Source organism: Corapipo altera, unplaced genomic scaffold, assembly GCF_003945725.1.
Source record: "Corapipo altera isolate COAL_440 unplaced genomic scaffold, ASM394572v1 24b, whole genome shotgun sequence".
Lineage (NCBI taxonomy): Eukaryota > Metazoa > Chordata > Aves > Passeriformes > Pipridae > Corapipo > Corapipo altera.
In genome coordinates this window covers 6,565,208-6,585,137 of record NW_020884888.1, presented here as the reverse complement: position 1 = coordinate 6,585,137, position 19,930 = coordinate 6,565,208, and the positions used below count along the sequence as shown (strand labels likewise).

The 19,930-nt window shown below is 38.7% G+C and overlaps 1 protein-coding gene across 2 annotated transcripts in view; it reads right to left on the bottom strand.

The window, feature by feature from the left end:
- Window positions 1-19,140, bottom strand: part of MOCOS (molybdenum cofactor sulfurase) — a 211,550-nt gene extending 192,410 nt beyond the window's left edge. For both annotated transcript variants that reach the window (XM_027643908.1, XM_027643909.1), the window contains exon 1: window positions 18,911-19,140. In XM_027643908.1, coding sequence (XP_027499709.1) covers window positions 18,911-19,046 — 136 coding nt within the window. In that variant the 5' untranslated portion in view covers window positions 19,047-19,140. The remainder of the gene's footprint in view (window positions 1-18,910) is intronic.
- Window positions 19,141-19,930: the final 790 nt, after the last annotated feature.

Sequence of the window (19,930 nt, the reverse complement as noted above, 5' to 3'; positions counted from 1 at the left end):
CATTACTACCTTGTTTGGTGAATGCAACAGCACTTCACTCTGCTGCTTTTTCTGGTGAAGAGTTGAGGTTGATACTGCAAACCAGTAGTAAATTTATTCTCAAATAGAAGTTCTTCACACAAGGTTCCCCACAGACACTTTCAGCTCTTGATTTACTTATACCATCCAGCAAAAAGTCCATTGACAGAAACAGGTAATAAAAATCAATTTCAGAGATATAAGAATAAGGAAAACATAAGTTTGCCTTCAGCATAAATTTTATCTTTCAGGGATAAAACCCTGTAAACCAAATGACCACATTATCAAGAGGAACTGTGAATAAATTCGAAGAATGTGAAATGAAGAGTGGGAGGACTGTCAGTCAAAACCACTCTTTTGTAAGATGAGAGACCTGAGAAGATTCTCCTGGCCCTCAGTCAGTGGCAGTCCTTTGCAATAATACAGAACTACACTCATCAACCAAACCAATTCCATACGAAAAACAGGTAGGTTGTTAGTCTATATTGCTCAAACCAGAACAGTGACTCAGAATTGCATCTTCCTAGTAAGAAACTACATCTTAAACTCTAGACTATGCTTTTCCATGATCAATGTATTCTCATATCTCCCATGTCAGTGTTGTTTTGCTTTAATATCTATCTTCACCCACTCGGTTTCAACAGATATTTCTCTGCTTGACAACCCCGTAATTCTTCTCCACCTGCACTGGCTAAAAATGTCATCTTCCTTTATTCTTAATGAATGATAATTCCAACAACCCATTTCAGTCCCAGCTGTAAGCCCTTTCTCTGGGAGCAACAGGGGATTGGAGAGCATGAGGTGTGGGAGAAGAACCCACATTCCAGAAGATGATCTCAGAATTTTGGAAAGCTACCTTTACTGGAAAAATACCTCCTTAGACAATCACATCCATATCTCTTGGCTTACACTCCTAACTGTTATTCCTGACATGATTTACACTCCTAACTGATTGCAGTGCAGTCAGAAAAAAAAAATCATTATTAAACCAGGGAGAGGTTTAATGCTTGAAATGTCCCCATACAGTTCCTGATCAAGACCTCCTGTATCACCTTTTCAACAGTGAGAAATCACCAACATAAACTAAAATCACAAACAGGAGACAGCAACAATAGCATATAAAAATGTTAGGCATAGGAGTTTCAGTATTGCTACTGAGTAACTACTTCATATTTAATACAAAGAATTTAATTTTAATAAGACAGAGAAATACAGAGATTTTATTACAGAGATAGTAAGTATGCATGAAAAACTCCGTATAAGCTTTTCTTCTGCACATGTATTGGGTTAATCTAGACATTTTTCCATCATAAAATCTTTTGGCACCAATTCCCCACAAAGCAAGACAGTTTAACTTTTACTTTATAGTAGTTTGATCCAAGTTTCACCTCAGGTGAGACTATTCCACCATAAGCAGACCAATCTAAATGGTAAGATTATACTCAACTGCTTTACCTGTACTGAAGTTCATTAGGCATACAGATGTCAATAACATAATTCATTAAATAAATTACTTCTTATTTAGGGACTTTTTAAAATAAGAATTATTTTTCAAATTTTTCCAGGATGACTGTAGCTTCCTGATACCTCCAGAAAATAATAATACTTAAGCACAAAAAGCATCCTCTAATTGGAAAACAAAATTTTTCCCACTCAAAAAAAAAAAAAAAGAAAAAATCTAACAAACAGGTTTCTATCAATAATTTAATAGGTATGCAATTATACATTGATATAAATGTTCTGTATTACCCTAATATACTTGGCCTAAATTAGTTTCTACAAGTTATTTTCCATTTATTAGGGGTCTTCCTGAGCATGGATTAAAATTATTCAACAACCATTTTCAGGAACGTATTAGAAATGAAAAAGTACATTTATCAAAAAATACTATTATAGGAAACCACAGTTTTTAAGTCTGAAACAGTATGACAACTGCAGAGACTTGTTAACTATTTCTGACAAAAATGCAAGCTTCCTAATGAGTAGGTCTGAATGCCGCAGTATGTGAGAGAAATCCTATCCAACACAGGCCTGCTTTAAATAAGAACAACAGCATGCAGCTTCTGGATACACTATTTTTTTTAACTTCACTGATGTCCAGCTTGTTAAAGCTTTCTAAAAAAAACCCAAAAATCTCTTGAGCTGTTGACACAAACACATCATTTAGAACACATGACACGGCTTTTGGAAGCCTAGTCGTTACTTTGAATTTGACTTTGGACAGCAACAATCCACTGCTGGACACTGCCATAAAGCTGTTCAGAAGGAGGAATGTGTGGCTCTTTCCAAAGACATTACCTTACACTGGGTACAGATATTACAATTTCAAAGGACAGGCTCTCTGAACTCGAAGAGTTGCAACCTGACAAAAAAAGTCTTTTCCAAAGTCCAGAGAATCTAAAGGAACCCATGAGAAGTCTGATTGCATTTCTGCTGTACTACAATGAGTAACCAAAGCAGAACTTTGCCTTCAGGTCACAGAGACCTCAAGTTTGCAAAGAGAAGCAAGCTCTATTCAAACATGAGAATACCACACATCAAGGTATCCAGAGCCTTTGAAGTAATTATAAGGCTCTGCTGAACTCTGAGTTAAATAATTAACAAACACACTATAATCAGCACTTTCTAAATACACGGCACTGATCACCTTTCTGGTCCCAGGCCAAGTTAAAGAGCTCAGTTATGATCTGTACAGTATCTTAAATGACCTTTGAAACAAATTAAGCTTTCTTTTCTTAAATAAAATATGCTGGACTGCTCATATTGCTATATCGTCATCTGGCATCTACAGATGTCTTCAGTCTCACGAAGTCTGTATGGGTATGCATGAAGTCTGTAGAAGTCCAGGTGTCATTTTTATAAGTGCGACATTTGTAATAATTAATTGACAAAAGGAGTAGGAGGGCTATAATAACAGGCAACAGCAACAGAATCTCAAAATTACATAAATCAGCTTACTAGTTACATCAAATGAAGAACTGCTCCAGAGGTGTATTCAAGGCATCTAGGTGATTAAGTGTTTCCTCCAAGCACATATTATACACCTTTATTTACAAATATGCACAAATATGCCTGTGTATGCAGCACTGAGATGGGTATATGAATATAGGTACATAAGTATCCCCCTAAGAGGTTAATTAGTGTTTTCATATTGCTTCTCGTAGCAGAACATAAGGCAAAGCAGATGTGAATCTGAAGACTCTCTTCCCTTACAGCTCTTTTCCACTTTCTCTTCTCTAACACTTCCCTTATTGTACATTTTGATATTTTTGGCAGTGATAACGTAGAAGCCATCACATCTGCTTTCATTCTCAATCAAAATTAACATCTACAGAACAGCACCAACACTCAAGAAAAACAATACTAACATGTGGTAACAATACTTTAACAATAGTTATCAGTGGATGTCTTTGAAGAGAGTCAGGCACAATTCTAACTTGAATAAATTTGCATTCACTAGAGAATTCCAGTACTGGGGACTGAGTTCTGATTCTGTTCATCTCAATGCAAGTCCACTCAGTCAACTACTTCTCCTTTGCAACTTTACTTTGTTTATCAGGATGCTCTATATTTAAGTAAAAGTAGTATTTGGGGCCACCTGTGAAGTTAGTCTGAGACATAAATATCTGAGCATCATAAACCCAGTAAGAGTTTGACACTACTGACACAAACATACAGAATTTCATATTTGGTAGCAACCTTCCAGTGGATACTTTTGGCTACAAAAATGAGTTTTACAGTTGTTCCTTTTTTTTTTTAATGGACCCAGCAATAAAGCAATTACAACATTATCCCAATTTTATAAGCACACACCTGAAGAATATTTTGCTCTGCTTCACTAAATCATAGCATAATTTCTCTCAATTAGAGGGCTTCTTTCCATATTAACGACTTGAGAAATTAAAAAGAATTATAATTTCACCATAAATTATTCAATACAAATGGCCTCAGTAACACTAGACTAGCTTCCCTAAAATAACAACTCTGCCACAACATCAGCTACTGCACTTTGCCTCAAGGCAGCTGAGAAAACATTACGTATTTAAAAATCAAGGTCTTTCCCCACAAACTGTATAATATTTGAATAAATGACAAGACCAGACGGAACATTCATACAAGATATATTACTCAATTTCTGACACAAGATACTTGAAAATAGCACCTAGATAAAACCACGTATAGCACACTCTGCCTCCAGAACTGTCTACAGGACTGGATCCTGAGTATGGGTAGCAAGGTCCTATGTGGAGCCTCCATAACTAGCACAGCCATACTGAAGTGCTGCAGTTGCTGGAGTTCCCTAGCCAGGCCAAATCCTGTTCCCTCTTTACAGATCACTTCTACCAATGCTGAACAAACCAGATGGCTGAACACACCTGTTCCTTACATGGGCAAAGGATGTCAGGTGACACATGGAGGGTGATACAACCTAGGAAATTCAGGAATTGATTCTGTAAGATGAAGTGAGGGTGGAGAGGAATTTTAAGTGAGGTGAGTATTATTTATGACAATGAATTATCAAATGAATAATGAACAATATTATCGTAATTGGAAAGGTAATAGTAATTTGCTAATATTTCAAAGCTAATTTATGCACTGTTAATTTTCAAATACTTCCTTAGACTTGCTATAACTAGAAGTAACATCTCAGAATAGCATTGAGATATATATAGTTCTGTAATGAGCTCTTATTATATCCCAAAACTTCTACATTTTGTTGAATTTGTGCTTGTGGGTATAATATTACCGTATTCCCTCAAAACAAGTATGTTTAAGGCAACAATAGTACATTTGCATTTTAAAGCTACTTATTTGTCAGTAAGATGAAATTAATTTGTAATTCCTGTTTACTTTTTAGCAAAACTGTATGAACATTTTTCACCAAAAGAATACTCTGGAGATATAAAAATGAAAACCCTAAACACATCAATTCTAAAATAGTTAGAAAACATTCGCAGTGGAGGCATTTCCAGAAAGGCCAAGGTATGGGTTAGGGCTCTGGAAAATGTAAGAGAAAGGATTATAACTCTAAGCAAAGCAACAGGAAAATCAAACTGGTTAAATAAATATTTAAATTTTAAAATTAGTATCTTACAGTGCCGTCATTTGTGTCCTTAGTTACAGTTACCTCAAGGAGGACAGGATTTTCAAAGAATTGTAAAATCACAACTTTTGTAAATCAGGTTCAGCTAGCTGCCTCAACCTGCCCACCACATTTCAAAGTAGAGTGCCTAAATTTCAAATAACTAAAGGGAAAAAAATCCAGGTCAAAATATTCTGACACAACAATAACTCAAGGAATGCATCTAACTCAGTGCATACAACAATTGGTTCTATATGTTTCAATCCATATCCCTTTACTTCTAAGAACTCCTTTCCAAATTTGTGGCATAAATACCAGAATGGAAATGATCCCTATTATGTCACATAATCACCACCATAATGCAATTAATGGCTCCCCACTAGTAAAGCTAGAATGAACTCAGGCAATTAGCTGCACAGAACACAATGCAAGTTTCACGCGAGATAACTGCTTTGAAGAAGTTTGTTTCCAGATGGAAAGCATGTATTCCTCAATATTTTGTACAGACACCAGGTATCTCATATTTTGCCTCCACAGAAAGTCAGGGTACAGACATACAGTGAACCGTGTAAGATCAGTTATTGCATGCTGTACTCAGACTATTTTCTTTCCTACAGAGCAAATTATGGGCTTCTGTTCTCCCACTTTTGCTCACAGATGGACAACAAGAAAGGCATTAAGGGCAAATTTTTCCTTATGCCTACTCCATGCTCTTTTTGCCCCTGTCCCCCTTTCAACTTGAAACACTTTTCTTCCTTCTGCTATGAAAGATGACGGCTGGGCACTTTGTGTTTGCATCACAGGGAGAGTAAAATTCCTGGATTTATATAGGGAGAGCCATTTATTTATATTTATTTATGTTTAGATTTGTATATATACCCATTGTAATAACTGCTCAGTGAAAAAACAATAAGAAACAATCAGTTTTGACAGGAATAGATTCTTCCTTGTATAACCTTTTTTCTCTAGTGTTTCATTTTTCTCATATATTCCTGGCTACAAGCTGGGAACCCCAACCAACATACATCCAGAGACTATATATATTAAACTAGACCGCAGTTTTTCTTCTGTGTCGTTCCACATGGAATACACAGTGCAGTGAAGTAGATTCAATGAGTACAACACTCGCTATTATTCATTTAAATTATGAGCCTAAACAGTAAAATTTCTCCTCTAGATTCAGCTATTTCTGTTCTACAACTAAGCGGAAATTCAATCTACAGCCAGAAAAAAAAAAAAAAAGGAGATGCATAGAAAGACTACAAGTCATGCAGCCATGTAGCTAGATTATAAAACAAACAAATAACAAACCAAAACAAATCAATTCCACAATGCCACTCCCCCAGTCTCTTGTCCTAAAGGAAAAAACCAAGAGGCTCCCTTCCATGCCCCACCCCTCATACCTGGAAGATTTTTTTATAACTATATTATAAATATCAATTTTACTCATTTGAGAGTTCTCATGCTGTTTAAACAGAATCCATGTAAAACAATCCAGATACTTTTTAAAGACAAAATACATTTTCTAAACATAAAGTTTAAGAGGCATTTGAAGAAGTGGGAATTAGCTGAAGGCAGGTTTTCCCCCAAACTTCCCAATACCCACTCTTTATAAATCATTTTACATGTAAGATTGAGGAGAGTTCATTGTAAGCTAACTGCTATTGGATTAGTTTAGTACCTAATCACATTTCTACCACTAGAATGGAAGAAAACAGATGCAGAAGTGACTGGTATCAGAGGCTGGATGCACACAAGGTCTCTGGTATTAAGATTTGAAGATCTGATCAAACACTTTTAGAAACATAACAGCTGTCATGAGATTATTTGGTACTGTTTCCCCCTCTTCAGCGGCACTGAAGTTTATCCAGAAGCGCTGCAGTGTAATCCTTGTGACACTTTACAAGTACACCTATCCTTCCCTGTACTTGCAGAAATGGAAGAAAAACTGATTAAAGTTCTGATGGTAACAGCTATTTAATCTCTCAGGAGCTGTCACGCTCAGTGATGCAAAGCTTTGAGAATTGACTGAGTGCCTCCAAACAAGCATTACACACTGTGAACTCAGCAACAGTCCTCCTATCCAAAGGAAAAGAGGTTTTCATAATGTTTTTTAAATGGGTAGCTTCAGCTAAGAAGCTGAATTTGCCTTCATTATTTCTAATCAGGATATAAATATTCCAGTGAAAGCAGGTGGTTTTAAATTTGACATATGGGGGGAAAAGAGGGAAGATTTCTTCCAACTCTTGAAAAATAGCAGGTGGAAAGGAAACTCACTAAAATAAAGTATTCATGTAATTCACTAGAACTTATGCTTTTTCATCATTCACAAAATACTCAACCTCATACTATAGGCTTCTAAGGACAACCAAGAGGGTGAGTTATAAGAGGGAGAAATAGATGGCATCAACCCCTAGAGAGCATTTCGGTGGAGTAGCCCCCATGCTTTGGGAAAGTTGATATTGAAAAACAGGGGATGGAGCCAGCATTTGTTTTTGTACAGCCTACATCGCAAGGAGGGTTCCTTTAGTTCCACAGGAAGGCATTTTCTTCTGTGCTCCCATCTCTCCCAGTGGGTCAGCAGAAGCTGGGGCCATGGCAGTGCTCACTAGAAGGCAGTCCCAGTTCCACAGCCATGTGGTGCAGTGATGCTTTCTGCACTCTTTACCAAGCCTGAACATAACGCAGCTCCTGATGAACTCATCGTTACTGCTTCCCTCACTCCCAAAAGTCTGGTTTCTTTCCAAACAGTAGCTTATACCTAAAGATCACTTTAAATTCTATTTTCCAAGCAAAAACACTTAGGCCTCTACAGAAATAAAAGATGGAAGGTTTAAAACTAATCTTGACAATGAGCTATGAAAGTCACTAGAGTAAGAGCTTATTGCAATAGGAAAAATTAATATTAGATAAGCTTATTTTTTGTCCCAGACATCTGTCTCCTTCCCCCTTCCTCATACGTCACCTCTTCATTCAGCCCAGTGTTTCACAGACAGCAGAAGCTTTAAAGAATTCAACTAAACTGGGAATCACCACTCATGATCAACTCTTCTTAAGGAAAATAAGTAACAAATCCTAAACTGTTAGTATCCAAAAGATAAAAAGGGTGCTTCCCAAGGAATAGATTTCCTTTATGCTGCAGTTATAATTGCATTGTTTTACTCATAGGAAAACCACTTCAATGCATGGTAATCCCTTCAATGCTGTAGAGCCATTAGCTAATTTGTGAGTACATCAATAGCTGCTATACTAATTAATGAAAAGCTAAATTTCCACCTAAACCTAAAATCAGAGCCTTTATTCTAGGTTTAGTCTGCAGAAGCAAAACATATTATTAATTTTCTGATCATTAGAGAAGTTAATCTGTTACTCTGGAACTGACCCTGAAGGACAAAGAGCAGATAAAACTGCTAGTGCCATAAATTTTTAGTTAAATCTCACTTTAGAGAGTTTCACCTGAGCATGAATTTAGAATATTTTCACTGAAATCCAGAATTAATTTACAAAAAAATTAGCAGATTTATAACTGTAGATTCAACAAGACCTACATCAAAGAGAACTTGCAGGGAAGGGAGGAAAGTAGGAAGGAAGGCAGGGAGAGAGGGAGACAGGAAGGCAGGAAGGCAGGCAGGCAGGAAGGGAGGCAGGCAGGCAATTTAAGCTTTGCAATTTAAGATGGTTTTTGGGGACCTTTAACGTACACAGAAAGTGATTTTCCCACTACAACTGTCATAGTTTTCTCCCTTCCTACTGTATTTCTGCTCTTGGTGAGTTTGGAGAGATACTAAGACAATGATATAACATTAACTAGACAGCTACCAATCTATAAAATAGAGGGCTTAATTTCATCATCCGAAAAAAATCTGGCAGGGACATGCACCTCAGTCAAACCAGAAAAAGTTGTAAACAAATGGAAAGGAGTTTGTAGGTCCCAGTCACAGGGACTGCATGTCCCAGGAAAAAGTGAGCTGCAGTGCAGTTCAGAGGTGTCATGCTCTTATTTCCTTAATCTACCTTAAAACTACACCTTTGCAGCCATCCCTTAGAAGTTATTTATGCATTTTAATATCTCTTCTATGTAATTTCACATTACCCAAAATATATCCTACATGGTTTTTAGTTTACTTCTTATGTACTGTAAGTCTTCCAAGTCACTTCTAATGAATTGAAAAGGTATATTTTTTATGCACTTATACTAGTATTAGATTATCTCCTTTTTAGAAGGGCAAACAGTCATCCTGCATTTGATATACTAGGCTGTCTTGGCAGCATTGTACCTGTCACTAAGCATCTATGCTAAGGTGGTAAGAAGAGGAACATTATCATATTGCTATACTTAATGATGACCTTCCATGATATCACAGAATCGTAGAATCTTTACAGTTGGAAAAGACCTCCTAGATCATTGAGTCCAACCTTTGACCGATCACCACCTTGTCAAATAAACCACAGCACTGAGTGCCACGTCCAGTTGTTTCTTGAACATTTCCAGGGAGAGTGACTCCACCACCTCCCTGGACAGCCCATTCCAATTCCTGACAAAAATATGTTACTTCTGAGGCACTTACAGTCTTATGGGAATTTATTAATCAATCAAATATTTCATTTGTTTGTGAACACGAACTCTATGACCAACAACAGAATGCAATAATATACATACAGTTTTGTCCGAACACCAGTTCAGCCAGCTTCCCAGCTAAGCTGGGAATACTACTGGGTTTATGTGTGGGGGGAGAAGAAAGTAGCATGTCTGCAGATGACAAAGGCTTCTTCTTCATGCAGTCTTTAATTCTGGGCCATTCAGTCCACCAGGTAGGGAGTTCTTGCCAGTTAACCACTTTCACTTATCTGTTTTTATCCAGTCTCACAAGGAGAAAATGTGCATTATCAAAGCAAATTATCCATCACAACTGAGATTGGACAGGGTATTAAGAAAAGTCACCACTCTGCTCACTGGGCTTACACACTCTTAAATTGATTAAATCTGTAATGAATATTTTCCTAGTGTGTGATGAATCAAAAATGATGACATTTATAAAAAGTTGCATACTGCCAGAGCAGCCCAGTAACATTTTGTTTTTAGTCAATTGTAACTGTTTACCATTAAAAGAAATTATAGGTACGTATACAAATAAATAAAAATGCAACTCCAAGTCACATATTTAATAAGTTACACTTCTTAATAAGTTACTTGGGAAATGAATGTCAGAGCAGACAAACAGTGTATTTTACTCAACAGCAATACAAAGTCCTTTTTTTTAAAGAAAGGCAACACACGTTGGAACCCATTACTGCTACCATCAGTTCCAAACTACTGAATTATGACAACTTAATGTGCTGTGTGGCATGAACATAAAAATGTGGAAAATCCTGGTCTTCAATTTCTTCCTCAGGAAGATATTACCGGACAAACTTTCTGATGACTGTGTAATTTCACCTGACCTGTTCATAAGTTTGTAGAGGGGTATAAACAGTGATATTTGGTGTTTAATTGTGCATTAATGAAACTGATTCACACAACATTAATTTAATTAATGAATATTTCTTCAAATAAGTTTCCTGTCATCTTTCCAAATTTTAATTTAGAATATTATTCTGCATATTTCTAGAAGAAGTAAGCTTAGTTGTGTAGTCATTTTTCCTCAGCTAATGATGTCATCAAAATATCACATCCTTGTGATCACATCTCTCTCTTTTAGGAAGACCGCAAGTGACAAAAACCCTGTCCAGTCATGTTCTTAGCTTTCTTTTAAAAACATTTTAGATCCTGGTGCTCCAGGGACTAATCTGAATGAACACAGAAACCACATCTGTTTTTCACTTCTCTTGTTAAAGCCATATTCCCCTGGCTGTTACAAAAAACAAGGAGTGAATCAGGACAATGATGAAAGTAAGAAGGGGGAAATAAAAAGGTGGGGAGAGAAAGACCTCTCCCCAAGTTCTGCCTTCCAATTTAATATGCGTATCTCACGTAATGGAAAAAGAGTGACTTAACAGTTTCCTGCATGACAGTCTCACAACAGCTGCCTACGTGGGGTCATATCCCTATCACAGGCATCTCGCAGGCAATCGCTTCTCTATAGAAGGACAGAAGGTGAAGGGGCAAAGAGCACCATAGCACAGGATCTATCTGGGCTGCCACAAATACTGCCAGGAGCGCAACAACTTGCCTCATTAGCAATGAAACTAATTAAGTCTGACTTAGTGAGTCAGGCTTTGTGGCCTGCCTTTATGCCTTCCTGCCCTACTATACCCCTACTTCTCCATTACTCTTGACATCCCCGTCCCATTTTTCCTAATGCCTCCACAAAACACATCCCCTCCGACCAAGTGTGACAGGAATCAGTCAGTGTTTCTCAATGTACAGACATGGTAACAGCAACAGCATTATTAAATTAGGAAGAGAAAAAATTATACCAACCCTAAGTTGGCATATTCCTAACAAGAATTTCTTTTTAGTTCCCTTTTTAAATTCAGGGAAGCAAAAAAAAATTTTAAAAACCCACCTTACTAGTACTTTAGTGTCAGATTAAGGAAAACATCTGCATTGATGGTTTGGGCCAAGACAACCTACTATAAAAAGCCTGAGACATTTGGGAGCTCATTCCACTTCCTAAATTTCATCTCAGAGTAAAGCATGCTACTAGCCTCTTGCTGTGCAAACATATTGTGCTGTCTACCCATTTATCACCCTCTCACATCAGTGCTTTTTACTTTGCAGCACTCTGCAGTATGGTCTTCTTGAATTCAATGACAGTCTTTTCACATCCAAGCGATGCCTTTGCAGCATCTCTCTGATACCAAGTATGCAAAGAATCAAGTTGATCAACAAAATCTCACCTCCCACCTCTCCATTTCTTTGTCCTTACACTGACTTCTGACAAGTAGCTCAGATACAGGAATTGCTACCATAACATATGATGGAAATTTCAAGAACGTCCCATGCCAGGTTCTGATTTTGCAGAGAAAATTCCAGTATAAGTGCAGGAACACTAGAAGCAGATTACTTCTCTCAGGAAACTTACATACAGTCTTTTATCAATAATCTTACATTTTAAATTTTAAAAAATTAAATGAGATACATCACACAGAAATAGGCTGGGAAGAAATCAGTACACATCTCACGTGTAGCAACATCATAACAACAGAGGAGGACAAACAGCAGAATTTATGAGGACGCTAAGGCAACAGAAGGAAGGAAGCACCACTGATGAGGGATTTTGTAGGAACAAGATTTTGGTGCATTTCCAATTTTTGAGTAAGAGATAAGAAGCATCTTGTGCTTTTCTAAGTAGAACATCTGCCTGTTTTAATACGTTCAAACACTAATATACATCTTGTACAGACATTAATTTTAGAGATAATGTATCTTTTAATTAAAAGTGCAATTTTTTTTAAAATGGGTGGCTGATACCCTGCAGCATCTGTGAAGTTCCATAAATTATCTTTCCAAATCTAATTTTTCTTTTTATGTCTACATATTGATTTAAAAAATCTCATGTCCACACCACATATGATTATTTCCTGTTGTAAAGAATCCAGTTCGAATTGACTGAATAGTTATTTCTAAAATACCCCTGAATATTCTGAGTTCATGTCAACTGTATCAGCTTTATAGGGTTTGGGACTTTGCTCTTCTGCTCCACATTTCTGTATTCCAGGTAGAGTTTTAAATGCCTTGTTGTGACACAGGCGATTACAGAGCCAGTGTAATGGTGCAGTGAACATCTTTATATGGGTATTACAACACCAAATCTCAAACTAAAAATTAATTATATCTATTACTTTGAATAATACAGTTCAAGAAAGAAGAGAGATAACCTGTAACTTTCAGATAATTTTTTTCATCTAACTAAACTTTAAAGTAACTGAAACTGTATTCAGTGCTGAAATATTATGACTATTCTTCATTTAGAGCTAAGTCCATCATTAATTGAAAGATCAGTCCTGCATAGAGCAGACTATCTTCTGAACCCTGAAATGCTAAGGAATTCCCTAACAGTATCTGTTACTTCTATCTAGGTAGATGAAAACATCTGAAAGTAACACACAACTACTGTTACTAAATCCACTTTATGCTGCACACATGCTTCATCTTTGATATCAATTTTTTAGACAAGAGTTTATGTAGATAAATGCAAATTTGAAATCAACAGGAAGCATTAAGGCTTTACTTGAGCACTTTATTTTTTTTACAAAATAATTGTCGTGTAGTTGTGTGGTTGCACTTCCCATACAACAGTTTCTTTTTAGGATACCTACCCCACCCATTAAACACATCTTCCCAGTCGTCTTCTAGCATTTCAAACTGTCTGTCAGCATCCTTCTTCAGTAAAGATAATTGCTTTTGTTTTCTTTTCCCTTCTAAGTGAAAAAAAAAAAAAAGTGTTCCACAAAATGAAATCACACTGTGACAGAGAGGCTACTGAGAAAAGGAGCAGGTCACCAGAGATCTCACAGCCACTGAGGAAAGAGTGAACAAGCTTGCAGAGTGGTAGGAAGAGGAGCTTTAGACACCAAAATCAAAAGGTTTAGCAGATTTTACCTCTGTTCAGGACGAGTGAGAAATAAGGTAACTCAGTGAGACTTATGCTCCAGCACAATCAGCAGTGCTTCTAGCTATACAGAATCTTCCAATGAGGCAACAAAAGCAGTCTCATCCTTCCCCCACACATTGCTTTTGCTGCCATCTTGGTAGGAGAGGTAAGCACTGGATTAACATTAACATACACTAATCTCTGCATGTGGGTGAAATAATTTGTCCTTTCCAGGAGATGTTGTCTCTCCTGGGACTGTAGCTGCCTGGCTTAACTCTGGCCAGCAGTGCGTAGGTGGGCATCATGGAATCACAATAAGCATTGTATCTGACCATAAAATGGCACATGCCTGGTTCAGCACAGACTTTAGACAAAAATGAATCAAAATAAACTTATCCCTCACTATCAAACTGGTTTTTAAACAGCGTGATCACACTTGTATATTGCTAACTTGGTCAGAGAAAACTATCGCTCAAAGAACCTAACTCTAAAAGGTTTTGCTGAAAATACAGTCATTTAGGCTTCAAGAAAAAGAAAAAATGAGATTAAAAAGATTCTTCCACAGATAAAAATTACTAATAATTATGAAGTCAGCAGAAAGTAACATATATACATGCAGAAGACAGCTACCAGATCAAACAGAATACTCTCAAAAAAACGCCCAAACAATAAAACATAAACTAAACAAACCCCAAAAACCTCCATAGATGTAAAAAATAATAAAATCTCTAATTATTTTAGGATACAAAAATTATTCCAATTTTTTTTTTATTTTTCAAAATAAAGACAAAACCCCAGATATGAGGCTAGTAGAATATCTGGTTTGACAAGGCAAGCAAACTGGTAAAGTAGTAGAGAATCTAAGGCCCCGCCTACATTTGCTATCATGAGATAAGCACAACTCTTCAGGCTCACAGTACACTCATCTTCACAAGTTTCATAAAATGTGAGCATCAGCTACCTATCAACAAAATTACTCTGAGCTGACATATCAGAATGTATTTCCTACTTTTGAAATTCAGCCAAAACACCAGACTATCCCAAACGTGACAAAACAGGCTTTTCTGTTCTCAGAGCACAGAGCTGACTTCTGCTAACCAAGCCCCTGAGGACTAACTGCAGGGCAAAGAGAAGATCTCCTACTAACAGGAAAATAATTACTAGCAATATGAGTAAAAGGACTTATTTTTGTGTAAGGTCAGATCCAGTACCCAGCTATTCCTTAACTGAACAACACAATAAGCTCTCGTACAGCTGACTGGTTCACAGGACATCATTGGAATTCCAAAGAAATAAAGGCCAATTCTGTTACTCAAAGCCTAGTTTGCTTTTTCTTTTTGTTTAACAGGCAAGTTTTGTTATCATTGTTAGTTGTATGTAATCACACATATCACAAATATTCATGCTATTAAGATAAGATATGATTTGTCATGACTGCTGTTGAAGTACAGAACAGCAACTGATTTGACTTTGAAGTGTGACAGTCCATCTCACCTCAGTTAAAGACTGTCTTCAAATAGTCAACAATCCTTAAAGAATACATACTCTCAAATACATGTTGATTTTTATTTGGGGATGAATATCCACTGCTTATTGCTCTTGGAAATCTCCCACTGAACCACCACAGCTATATTAAGAGGACACTGGCACACAACTGAAAGTGGAAAGGTATCTTGGGATTAAATGCTGCATCAAAATCACATGTCAGCTTTTTCTTTTTTAAAACCACAATACAAACTGAAGCTGATATTTTCTTTGCTATGATAAACATCACAGAAGTATATTCATCCCCATTACTTAACAACAGAACCTATAAACTCCTGCTGATTTCCTTATCCATTTTGAAAGCACAGTTTAAAATCCTACACTGCAGATAAGGGTATGCTGCTCACAAGATTAAAGTCAAGGTCACATATTGCACATACACTGCTGTCTGTGAAACAGGGATCCGTTTCACAGACTCCACATATATTTTTAGAAGGGGCTGCTCTAGCCATCAGCTAACAGCCCTTGAATTACAAAAGTGAAGATAAACTGGCTTAAAAGGGAAAATTTAAGGCTTCTGTGCCAAAGAGACAGATCCCTGCTGATTTAAGGAAGTAGCTGATTTAAGGAAGTACTTCCTTTTATCTCTTCACAAAACCTGAAGGGGAAATCCCCAACACACACTGAGTATGAGCCTTACTTTCCTTCCAATGGAGCCGTAAGTGAAACTCCCCAAGACTTTGTTAGGACTACAGGTAGACCACCTTTGAAAAATCCTGGTGTCACAGTACGCCTGGTAGCCGGTGTTCCCTATAACACATCTGTTGTGCCTTCTTCTCAACAGGTATTTGTGCAACTATTCATACTAGAGCTAAAACAGAAGAACAAGCACCATGCAAGCGAACACTGAAAAAATTTATGCCTTCCCCAGAGAACATAATTTGCACAAGATGTCCTGAGAGGATGCCACAAAACATCAGCAATCAGGAAGAAGTGAATAGATTGATATGCAAGAATTATTATCACATGGTGCTCAGAAGATTACACTACCAAAATTGAAAATAAGGCTTAATTCATGGCTATCTAGACAGGGACTCAAAAAATTCTGTTCACATGAAAAGTGAGCAGCAAAATCTGGACTTTTATCCAGCTTTAATGATGGCAAGATCTTTAAGGCGTGCCCCAAATAAACAGAGCACAGGATGAGGGTTGTTCAGCCTGAAGAAGTTGGGGTTGTTCAGCCTGAAGAAAAGAAGGCTCCTAGGAGACCTTAGAGCTTCTTCCAGTACCTAAAGGGGACCTACAAGAAGGCTGGAGAGGGACTTTTCACAAAGACACGTACTGATAAGACAAGGGGGAATGGCTTCAAACTGAAAGAGGACAGGGTTGGATTAGATATTAGGAAGAAATTCTTTACTATAAGGGTAGTGAGACACTGGAAAAGGTTGCCCAGAGAGGTTGTGGACTCCCCATAGCTGGAGGTGTTTAAGGCCAGGCTGGATGGGTCTCTGAGTAACCTGGTCTAGTGAAAGGTGTCCCTGCCCATGGCAAGAGGGTTGGAACTAGCTGATCTTTAAGGTCCCTTCCAACCTAAACCATTTTCTGATTCGATGACTACTGTTAACTCCCTAAAATAGAAGTCATTCTCTTTTGCCTAATGGAACAAGTTAAGATTGCTTTTTACTGGAAGGGATAAAATTGCAGGAACTTGGTGCAGTAGGGAGACACCCAGCAGAGATAAACCCCATGAACAGCTACAAGTTCCTTAGTGAATCACTGTCTGTACAATCAGGACTTATCCACAGAGCTGATCCAAGGCCACTAGAGATGTAAAACTTCCACCTCATTCCACAACCTGCACATTCTGGCAGGCCACTGAAAATGGTTGAGCAGCTAAAATCTAATTTTTGCTAAGTCATCTGGAGAAGGTTCCTTTACTTACTATTGCTACTGCCAACCTGTACAATAGCCACCTTTCCTTTGCCTGAATTCCACAAGGCAACAAAATCTAGAGCTTTAAAAAACATTTTATAGCATCAACATTAATGTGCCAAAACCTTCAGCAAGTGGAGATATATCTACATGAGTAAATAAAAGGAGTCCAAGGTATAAATACAAGCAACATGCTTGTCATACACACTGGTCCACTGTCAGTCAGTTCCTGGAGTCCATCCTGGACTTTTAGTCAGCTTTGAGACAAAAAGACATGTAAGGCAGGGGACATGTGGCCTAGGAATCTGCCCCTGGACACCTTTCATTTGGCACTGCTAGTAATTTTTTGAAGGCACAAGTTCTTGACTAAAGGAGATATGCCACTGTTTTTAAGACAAAGGATACCACATGGAGGTACAGCAACCAGTTAAGGGATGCTGAGTTTCCTCACAGAGGTGACAACTTTTCAAGATGAATGGATGATGGGTTTCTGAATTGGATAATGCTAAAATTTGAAAGAGGAAAACAAAAGGGCCGAAGGAATTTGCAACGTAGGTCATCTTACCACAGACAATTATGTGATTTCAACTAGCTAATAGTGTTGCAGATTCTATTTTATACCTATTTATCTTTTTCTGCAAATACTCTAAGTTACCTATCATCTACATCTTATTTTAGTAGGTTCCATAACCAAAGTGTAACTACATTAGTCAAAATTAGTAGCCTACATTAGTCAAAATATTTTCAAATGGAAGAAAACTCCTAATGCTCTGCTTTTGCAGTAACCTCTCTTTGGGAACCAGACTGATTTACCAGACATCATTCGTTACCAGATACACTTCATTTCAAAACTGGGGAGCCTCTGAGAAATGAGTCTGATACTTGGGAGTTTTGAAAAGTCATTAGCTTAAATGCCTAAATAATGTTTGAGTTACAAAACACCCACTCTTCAGAATCTAAGTCTGAGTTTAGAACAAGCAATTTCTTGTATTCAAACTTTCAGTGACACAACTAATCTGTCTAAAATCAGACTGTGAAATCAACTACTGAATCTTAAGGCTCTTCAAACTGTTGCTTAATTTTTATCCACATCCCTCTAGAAGCAAAGTGTAACTCCATTCTTTACTAAACACCCCTGTGTGAGAAAGCCCACTCCTGTATTTGATAACCAAAATTCAAAGATACTACGAAAAGAGAAGTTATGTGAAACTTAAGAGAAAGAGTGGCCTAAATAGCAGTTTCAGGACATCCAAACTGATGTTATTAACTCCACTCCCCACTTTGTTTTTCCCCCAGGTATTCTGAAGTGCTAATATCACGGGCATTGATACCCCTTTAAGTAAAATAAATTGTTGTTTTATAACCATCACGATTAGATTTGACGTAGCATGTGCAAGGATGCTGAATGTTGGGGGATGGGAAAATCCATACAAATCTGCAAAAGTAGTTTGCAAAGGCCTGTCTAACCACAAACTTTCGCTAGCCAAGGGCTGTTTTACCATTTTTATTTCTCCCTCCCCTCCTTCCCCCGCCCTGAATCTCTCTCTTTGCATTTTGCTGCTGTATCAAAATGCTGTATCAAAATACTGGACCCATGGCACCTCTGGGGCATTAGGGGAGAGGGACCGAGTGAGAGGGAGGAGAGCGCCCCCTTATCGCCTTCCTATAGCTGAGAGAACTGCAGCAAGCAGAGCGCGTCCCTTCCTCCCAGCATCCCCGCCTCCGGTTCCTCGCACCAGCGATTTCAAGGCCAGAAGACGAGTCGAGAGGGGAATGGCCCGGGCGTCCCCCGCCTCCGCCCCGCCCCCCGCAGTCCTGCCCGCCCTCTCCAGCCCCTCGGGCCCGCCCGCGGTACCTCGGAGCCGGGGGAACTCTCTTTCCCGGAGCTCGCTCAGCCCGTCTCCGTGCCCGTACCCGTACTCGCACCCGGCGGGCCGGGCGGCCCGGAAGGCGCGGAAGGAGAGGCGCTCTCCTTGTGGCACCCCGGCCATGCCGCGGGCACAGAAAGCCTGGAAAAGGACAGCAGCCCGAAAGTCCGGCAAGAGCAGTAGCCGGGCAGCGGAGCCTCCCCGCGGGCGGGCACTGCAGGCGAGCACTGCGCGCTGTGCCGGCCCGCCCCGCCTGCCCGACCTGCGCTGCTGCCGGGGGCGGCCGCGGGGGCGGCGCTGGGGCTGGGACTGGGACTGGGAATGGGACTGGGACTGGGGCCGGTCCGGCTGTTACTGAGCCGGTGACTGGGCCGGGAGGCGTTTCCTGTAAGGAGAAGTTTCCTGAAGCACAAGGACATGGGTTTGGGTATCACAGTAACAAGTGTGCCTCTACTCACATCCCCTGCTATGGAGGTACGCTGTTTAAAATACCTCGTGGAAGTCTCTCTTCCCTAAAATTTTTCAAATTCGATGCTCAAATTTTCCTCATTACCTCTTCCACTGGTGCTAATAGTGGAGGTCACTTTTCTCGCACTTGGCTCTTGGTGTACGATACTCCTGCATCACGCTGAACTGGCTCTAGTGGCCACAGATGCTATGTGGTCAATATACAGTACCACAGACAAAAGCCAAAGGAGTGGTATGGGCTGGTCATCAGGTGTAGAGGGAACATTCATGTTCGCTCATGTAAAAGCCATTCATGTAAAAGCCTTTGCTTTGTGGGATAAGCTAAAACCATACACATTCATTAAAAAAAAAAAAAAAATCATAGCCAAAGGAATGTGTTTGTTGGGGTGGGGTTTTGCTTAGTTGGTTGGGTTTGGGTTTTTTTGGTTGTAGTTTTTGTATTTCCTTCTTGTTGTGGGGTTTGTTTGGTTGTTTTGTTTGGGTTTTTTTTGGGGGGGTGAGGGGTTGTTGGTTTGTTGTTTTCATATTAATTTTTCCCT